Source organism: Bactrocera latifrons, unplaced genomic scaffold, assembly GCF_001853355.1.
Source record: "Bactrocera latifrons isolate USDA-ARS-PBARC rearing strain unplaced genomic scaffold, ASM185335v1 scaffold_42, whole genome shotgun sequence".
NCBI classification, from domain to species: Eukaryota; Metazoa; Arthropoda; class Insecta; order Diptera; family Tephritidae; genus Bactrocera; species Bactrocera latifrons.
The window spans coordinates 782,847-792,059 of record NW_017537068.1 but is presented as its reverse complement, the minus strand read 5'-3'; the positions used below and the strand labels follow the sequence as shown (position 1 = coordinate 792,059).

The 9,213-nt window shown below is 36.6% G+C and overlaps 1 protein-coding gene across 1 annotated transcript; it reads right to left on the bottom strand.

Annotated features, from left to right (window-relative positions):
• Positions 1-8,082: 8,082 nt before the first annotated feature.
• LOC108972727 lies at positions 8,083-8,992 on the bottom strand. Its single transcript, XM_018939465.1, has 4 exons — positions 8,849-8,992; positions 8,510-8,796; positions 8,332-8,442; positions 8,083-8,272 (listed from the first exon to the last, which is right to left on the bottom strand). Exons 1-4 carry the CDS (start codon positions 8,990-8,992, stop codon positions 8,083-8,085), a joined length of 732 nt encoding a protein of 243 aa, XP_018795010.1.
• Positions 8,993-9,213: the final 221 nt, after the last annotated feature.

Sequence of the window (9,213 nt, the reverse complement as noted above, 5' to 3'; positions counted from 1 at the left end):
TAAAGCTGAGCTTATGGCCAAAGGTATTTCTTAGAATATTCTATATCATTTTGACTTGTTTATGGCAAGGGAATAACATTTTTCAGGTATATATATTCTGAGAATAAACAATTTGTGTACTCTCAAATGGAAAGATCACCGTAAAAGATACTTCTTAAAATAAGATTTGGTTATTGCATCGTTAAAACAAGTGTTCTAAATTTTATATGTATATATATTAGGGTAGTTCTTAAAAATTAAATAACAAAATTGCAGACTTCAGGTGAGCTTGGCTTCGGTTTCACACGGTGTAAAAATTTAGGTTTCAAGTAAACTTAAAAAATCCCAAAAATTTTAAATTTGGATTTTCAAGTTTGAAACCTATTCATGTATATCTCTCCGACCCTAGATGATACTGTTATCTACTATACCAACAAATTCGGGTACCAGCCCAATATATATCTAGCTACCTATGTTTGAAAATATATTCCGCGTGTGTCGGTGTACGCGCTCAAAGAGTGCCGCCCGCATTAAACTCATTTATTGCCGTTTACGCACAACTTTTTGGACATTTAATGCAGACTCACCAATACTAACAACACGACAACCACCAATGGTCCCAAACATCGAGATTTGTGGCCGATGTAAACTGGTTTCAATGACCAACATGTACACCTTCGCGCGTTGCTTCAATTGTTCTCGTCGATTTTTATTATTTTCATGCGTACAAAGCGATGCCGCAGGACGCAGGAGCTGCTACTGCTGTAAGAATATTGCCGCTGATTAGGCGTGAAACGCAGACATTGCGGAAGGCAGTGCAACAACTCCGTTTTATTCGATATTCATTAAATAAAAAACAAGAAAACGATGCCAACTGCAACTCACGCAACGTCTGCTTTAATTTATTTCGCTGTGTCATCAACAGCCAGCACCACTGTTGCAATGTGTTAGGGTTGGAAGGCGTTACCACTTGCGGCGCGGTGTGAACATTTAAGTGCAGCCAACACATTAGGCACAGCAGTCAACCTACCGCCCCGCATTTTGAGAGCTATGAGATGGCATATATGTACATATGTATGTATGTATGTATGTATATTTTAACTAAAATGCAGCAGCGCCTCAGCCTTCGCGCGGCATATAAGTCGTTAAGAATTAATATATTTCGTATTGCTTGCAACAGCATCTTCTTCTGCCTTGGCGCTTCAATCTTCGACTGCTGTTGTGTGAAGTGGGTGTGTACGCTTGCCACACAATGCGGAAAATGCTGCGTCACTCACTTGTCCAACACACCGCACACCTCTAATATTAAAGGCGGACGTGACGTAATGCCAGTCAGTCGTTGTGAGTTATGATGCACTTTGCGGCATTCCACACACCGCATGTTGCAATGCAAATCGCTCCTAATCGCACAGCTGTGTACACAAATTCGTTAAGCTTCGCTCGGCACTACAGATCGCTTTTTTGCGAACTAGTCCTCGTACCGCTTTGCTTTCCTACAGCACTTTTTGTTCCAATACATTCAAAAAGGTACGTATTTTCTTGCAATAGTTGTAAATTGTATTGGAAGACCATTTACGAGACGCACCTCTCGACAGCTGTTACCCGAATGTGCATTTAAGTATAGGCGAGTGCACTCATGGCTTGTTAGTTTAATGAAATTATTAATGGGCAGTGATAATTCGGGAGCATAAGTGAAGAAAATATTGCTTAAATATGAGGCATTTTAACAGAGAATATTTCATTACTATAGTTCTTTCGAGGAACACATCGACAGAACCTAATCGGTTTAACACCTACTTTTATTATCGCATCACACTTTCGGAGAGAACTCCTACCCGAAATCCATTTTTTTTTTTTTTGTTTTTGTTATGCGTATATATCAAATATACTGGCTTTCCCAAGTCCAGCACACAACCCTGTGGGTTGGGGGAGATTTTTGTACCTTCTCAAAAGCTCGCTTTCAAACGGAGAATACTTGGAAGGTCGTAAGCTGTTTGAGCCATATAAACAACGATCGTCTCTAGCCACTCTCAAATGAATCCCTCACAGAAAAACATAATCCCGTTGAGCACTAACAAAGGCTCTGTCAGGATCGCAAAGGACCTCTCCGAGCCATTCTATACCCAACGAGGTCTTCAATCTACTGCTGGAGAAAATCGAGAAGACAAAATCTTTTATAAGAGTGTACAGCTGCTAGCATACGACGATGATATCATTGGCCTTAGCTTTCGCGCCGTTAGTTCTGCTTTCTCCATACTGGATAGGAAAGTGAACCAAATAGATTTGGTAGTGAACGAGCTATCTTAGAATATTACCACCAACAATAATGTCAGCCTCGAAATCCAACGAAGAATAACTCTTGACAATAGGTGCTAATTCGGACTGAGTAGGCAATTGAGAAGTAAACTTTATTTGGACATTTTGAGAGAAAGACAACGGCGAATATCGCATTTAATTAAACGATGGGATGTACGAGTTATACGACGGCATTCACGTAGTTCAGCGAATTAAGAAACAGCGGATACACTGGCTAGGTCATGTAGTAGAATGGATGAAAACACTTCAGCTCTAAAAGTAATCGACACAGTACTCGCCGAGAAAAACAGACGAAAAGGAAGACCTCCACTCAGTTGGAGAGATCAGATGGAGAAGGACCTGCCTACACTTGGTTGGCGAAAAATTGCGAAACGAAGAAAAACGTTTTTTCTTAACTCAGTTATAACCGAGTAAACTATGCCTACGCCATTAAAGAAGAAGAAGATTCAGCAATGTTTACAATTCTTCATGGAAAGATATACGCAAGAACAACGTTTACAAGTTATTAAATTTTATATCAAAATAATCGTTCACCAGTTGCAATTTTTCGTACGCTTTTGCCATTGTATGGTCGTACTAATCGTCCACCTATGCTCGCTATTCGTCGAATTTTTAAAATTTCGAGCGTAAGTTTACATTAAATAATGCTCAAGTGCCAGTAAAACAAAGTACCGCTCCCGTCCTCACGAATTCGGACTGTCTTAAACCACAACCTGGCGGATTTTGAGAAAGGATTTGGGCTTGCGTTCGTATGAAATTCACCACCCTCAAGAACTGAAGCTATTGGAGATCGTAAACGTCGTGAAATCACTGATTTTCCCTTGGAACAACTTGAAAACGATAACAATTTGTTTTAAGAAAATTACCTTCTCCGGTGCGGCTCACTTCCATCTGAGAGGTGGGGTAAATAAAAAAAATTATCGAAGCAAATTCACAAATTATGCGTGAACAATAATTACATTTACCTAAATTGATGGTGGCCTGGTGGAATCATTGGATCGTACTTCTTTAGAAATGAAACTGATGACACTGTTACCCTCAATGGAGAGCAGGATATATCGATGATAACCAAATTTTTATGACCACAATTGGAATAAGTTGATCTTGAAAACATCTGGTTCCAGTGGCGAATTATTGCGAGAAAAGTTCGAAAATTCGATTATTTCAAGAAATTGTGACATTTAATGGCCTCCAAGAAATAATAATTTAATTAAATTAGGCTACTTCTTGTGGGGTTATTCGAGATGATTGGACTTTAGCAATAAACAAGACTCTCTTCAAACCCTATACATACTTATATACATTTGAGAATATTTTCGGAAAATTTTAAGTTAATCCGACATATAGTTACGGAGATAAGACCGCATTTGTAAAAAACTCTCTCAGAAACGATCAAACCCATCAACTTGGTTTTTTCACACGAAATTCTTATATTTGTCAGATGCTCAAAAATAATACTATTTTTATAATAATGAAGTGCAAATTTTTTCACAACTCTCGCCTTTTTCTGAGAAACCCCCTTAAAAATAACATATGTACTTTTTACTAGTCTTTCGATCATTACCTGCTTTCATCTACTGTAATAATATTTGTTTTTTACTTTGGAATTGAGATATTAATAAGGCCACGTAAACAAGGTGTTCCAAATGCTTTCTAACTGAATCGCCAAATATTAAAGCAATGAGATTCTGTAAATGTATATTATTTTTCTTTAAGGAATTCAATAAAATCCACAAAAATTGCGTTTTTCTCGCGTCGACATATGTAAGTCCTTAATGTAGAAGAAGAAATAGATCCCGAATTAGACCCCAGTAAACTTTGCCTGTCCTCAGGCATCTATGGAATGTTCTGTGAGAAAAATGGGTACTCACCGAGACAAAGGCCTGGCTGAAATCAAAATACAAATTGTATAATAACAACAACTTAATTAAAAACCTTGAAACCTGCCTAACACAAATTCTACATAATTTGGCAGTGTTTACTTATGTTCCCACGAATTTCAGAAAATTGTATATGAATTAAAGCATACATACACATCTTGAAGACGCATTTTATATTATGTATGCAAACCAAATATAAATTGAAATTTCTACGCTGCCACGAATTCGTATCAACTTTATCATTAATTAAAGTCTGTCAAATCGATTAAAGAAATGTGACGTGTCAAATCGGAGCATCGTTGCGGAGGGTACAAATATTATTGCAACACATGGAAACAGATGTATACATATATATAAATTAGACTGCCTACGCTTAACTAATATATTAGATAAAAGGTAAAACGAATATGCTATGCAGCTTTTTCTTATCGTAGGAAATTCACAAAGTTGCTTTAACGACTCACATAATTTAAATACGTTGCACTTTTAACTAATATACACATGCATATATATACATATATGTATATATTCCATTGTAAATATGTATTTTTTTTTCAAATATACAATTGACATAATATTTCATCTACTTGCTTATCGGATATGTCATCTTTGACGACCATTAACATTCTTTCAGCAAGTGCACACAAATTAAAAGCACAGCCCAAAAATTATCAAAAAGATAGGAAGAAAACACTAAGCTAAAAAGTAAATTTGAAGAGAAGCAGAACTACTTTAACTAATTTATGTACCTTCTCTTCGTGCGTGCGGAATTGTCTGTTGCAACATGTGTGCCACACGCTTGGGAAATTCTTTCCAACAAGACGCCACTTAACCGCTGACCGGTCGCGACTTGCAGTCTTCTTTCGTAACAAAATTTTGTCTTCTTATTTGGTTTTTCTAAGCAAAAAAAACTCATGAATGTTTATTGGTCGCCTAATTTTTAATGTTACCCTAATGTAATTTATTCATTTTTCTTCATTTTTACATATATTACTGCTGCTGCGCGTTGTCAAGCCAATTAGTTTATAAAAACATTAACAACAATTTCAACTCAACCCCCAGGAGAATGGAGCTACATGAAAAAAATACATAAATATAAATATGTAAATTTGATTTGCCATTGTTGAAACGCTCAGCCGCAGCTTGTACTTGGACGTTTCTGGAGGGCCAGCTAGTGCTAGCGCTTCTCTGTGAGCCTTAGCCACAAACTGCTACTTGTATTGCATTTTGTTCTTTCCCCCAAATAATCCCACTTTAGATGCGCTTAGCCGGTGTTCAGCTCACTCCGCTCCCACAATCTTTTCGAATGTGAAATGCATATTTTATTTATTCTTTTAGCCAAGCGCGTTCTTTAAGTTTTCTTTACTCTTTTGCATTAAAATCATTTAACTATACGAGTATATGGATTATCAATACTGTATGCAAATTTGTAGAAAATAATGGACCCTATATATTGTATATAATATATAATAATATAATATAAGACCAATCAGGCAGTTTGGAACTATTCGTACTTTTCGAACCTTAGTTATGTACTTGCTAAAATAGTCAGAACAAGATTATCAAAAGTTGTCTCGTAATCACATATAGTATGTTGTGCTCGTTGATATAAATTGTTCTTCTTTATCAAATTAACTGCAAAAAATCTACAAACTCAGGTATCTCTAACATATCAATATAACCTATATGCCTGACAGCCTGCGCAGATCCGACTTGTTTTGATCTGACTTTGAATCAACCTTGTCGCCGCATTTCCAATCCAATATTTTGGAAGGAAGTACACTCTCCCCAAATCAGAAACTCCTCCAATAAAGATTATGTAAATAGTATTTACTTAAAATTAAATGATCGCACAGTGTTTGAAAGTAATATTAAATTAAAATTAAAGTTTTATTAAAAGTAAGGTGATATCCGGTAAATAAGTTTTTTCGACAAAGAAGTTACGCAGTGTAACACTCCAATATACCGGGGAAGTGATGTTATTTTTCTTGTAGGTAGCGAATCCAATTTTAGAATTTGCCAAACACCGGATAAATCTCGACTTAAGTTCAAAAAAAATGATTTTTCGTACTTTTGCGCACTATCGGTCTTTATGTTAAATAATTATTAACCAATTTTTAATTTCAGAACAGTTTAAGAAAGCAGAAATTCAAACCATTCGAATGATATATAAGTCTTAATAAAATTTAAGACGCAAAACATTTTATGCCAAACGTTCAACGTGGTCACCATCTAGATGCTGTAATGGGTTGGTTGGAGTCTCCAATAAATGAGACGTACCCCACAGAAGTTGGGAAGGTCTAAAAACAATTGTTGGTTCGAGCAGCGTCGTCAATACTAATGGAAACTGTGCGAGCTGCTATTGATCTATGGCGGCATCACTTGAGGGCCTATGTGAAAGCAAAAGGTGACCTTTTCGAATAAAATGTTGTACAACGTTTAATATAAGCATTATTAAATAAAAATAATCTTTTCGAAAAATGTATTGAATCAAAACTAGTACTGCCAGTTTGGAGTTGCATAGAAAAATTTTAAGCCATTGTACTTTTGTTTCTTTAGAAACTCCCTATTAATGGCAAACTTGTATCAATAAAATCGTTTTATTTAACCTTATGGACTCCGATTATTCATTTCAACTTTCAGTTATTTCCCAATGGTATCACAATGAATCCAAAAGATTTAAAAGCATGTTTCTTTGCTTAACATTTGTTTCATCGACACTGTATTCTAAAAATATTATGTTCTTCAATGTCATTTTCCTTATATATTGCATTATTTTGATTAAGCATTTTGCAGTTAGAATCTTTCATTTAAAAGTAAAAAAATCTCACAAAAGAATTTGAATAATACACAGCATTATTAAAATTAATTATAGCGAAGACATCGCTTTATATCTCCATCTCCTTCCACGTTCGACACCTGGCTTACCGACTCAGCGCGCATCTCGCGACACCTTTTCAAGTTACTTATCATTGCGCCATCGCCCAAAATGTGCCTTAAGTGTATAATTAATGAAATACACCCGCCCTTCAATCTCTTGCTTTAAGCCTCTATCCATCTAACTTACCTGCCCGCTGACGAATGCGGGCCGCTTGACGCCTCACCGTGCAAGCGTTACATCCCTGCATATGCCTTCATTACACTAAACTCTCCTCGGCTATTCACTTCGGAATTTTCTGATAGTTATGCGGCGATAAGACCACCAAGTGTGTTGAGAAAAAGAGTTATTAACCGGCAATTTGCATAAATTTCTCGCAATCAAATCAAAAAACTACATGAAAACAGCAATAAAATACACCCAAAGACACGGTATGTCGTTTGCATTTAATTAGGAGGCATTCACATACATATGCTTACTTACATTTCAACAACATTTTTAAAAAATTTTATTACATGTGTCATTAGGTTTGTGGTAAATACTATTTGTGATTAAGTAGTTGAGTTGGTGAGAAATGTGGCAGTTAGAATATTTGGAATATCTAGGAATGGAATAGGGCTCTTAAAATGAGTTGAATAAGCAGAAACCCGATTGCGACTATTCGAATAGTTGCTCTGCTGCTAGTATTTGAACAAATGAAAATTGATTGAAATCCAAAATCAGTCGAAAATTACCGGTTATTAGAATAGTCGAAAACTTACGACTGTCCAAAGACTGTAAATCGAATATTATTATTCAAATAATGCCCTGTCCGGAGTTCACAATGCAACCAACGAAAAGACCGAACCACTCTAATCCAGACAAGAAACTTGGACATCTAAATATCTAAAGTGCAAAAAAATTTTGAATCAAATCAAGAGACTTCCACGAGGACTTTATTGAAAATTCGGAATATGAAATTTTTTATATTTTTCAGACAAGCATACACATTACTAAAATGTTAGCATTCTCACATGACTTTTCCTTAAGCTATCCAAATTGTCCCAACTGCTTCAAAATTATATCTTTGAAAGTGCTCACATTAGAAAAATGTTCCAACAATGATTTCTTACACCCCTTAAAAACCAATCTGCAATCCGCGCCGGTGCGACCTATCGACTCAGCATAGAAGTATTCATTATCCGCATGCTTTGACAATTCATCCACCGAAGAGGAGGGACTAATTGAAAAACAATTCAAATTATAAGTCTAGTTAAATCAGTAATAAAACTAACTTACGTTAGTAGTATGTGTAACAATTCGCCAAATAAGCCATTACCGTAATGAAATGGCGTCTCTGCGGCCTCGCAAATACTCTTCAACACACAATCGCGTCCCGAAGGTGCAATCCTGCGAAGTAACAAACTTATACATAATTGATTTACTTAAATATGTACATATTTTTATAAATACGCACCGCTCTGCTAAGCCTTCAAGCGCTTTGTAGATGGACCATCTGTAGCTGGACAACACCTTACGATTATTCGTCAAGTGTTGCTCCCAAGTTGCATAACGCTTCCACTCATCCGCCTGCGCCAGGAATCGTTCGAATTTCGTCATTTGTCGTGCCGTAAATGGCATGCGTGTTATGGTGAATAGTTTCGTTACGTTATCGGGTAGAAAATATTCAGCCTTGAGTACATAACCGGTGGTCATAGCCTCGTACATTAAGTCCTCCAGGGGTATACCAATACCGACTATATACTAGAGCGAATATAATTTATTAAAGCTTTCTATATTCTACTTTCTACTTCACCTGCACTCGCGTCGGGCTGGTCGGCGGAAATAAAAGTGCCGGTACCCAGCGTTTATTTCGCTCAGCGATGGCGCTTAATTGACAACATTGCGGTTGCATGGCATTAAATACTACAAATAATAACAAATAGATTCGACAACTCATTGCTTTTTGTATATATGGACTGTGTAAGCTCTAGTCGACATCAATATTCATTCGCTATTCAATACCGAATGCGGAACTTTGCTGCAATCAAAGTGGCAATAACCTCGAAAATGCTAATAAAATGTTGCCGTAGCTGCGGCCGCAGAGCAAGTTCTAAGCCAAACCAAAGCAGCGGCCAATATGACCACGCTAAATGTGTTGTTGACCTAGTTCTGATACTT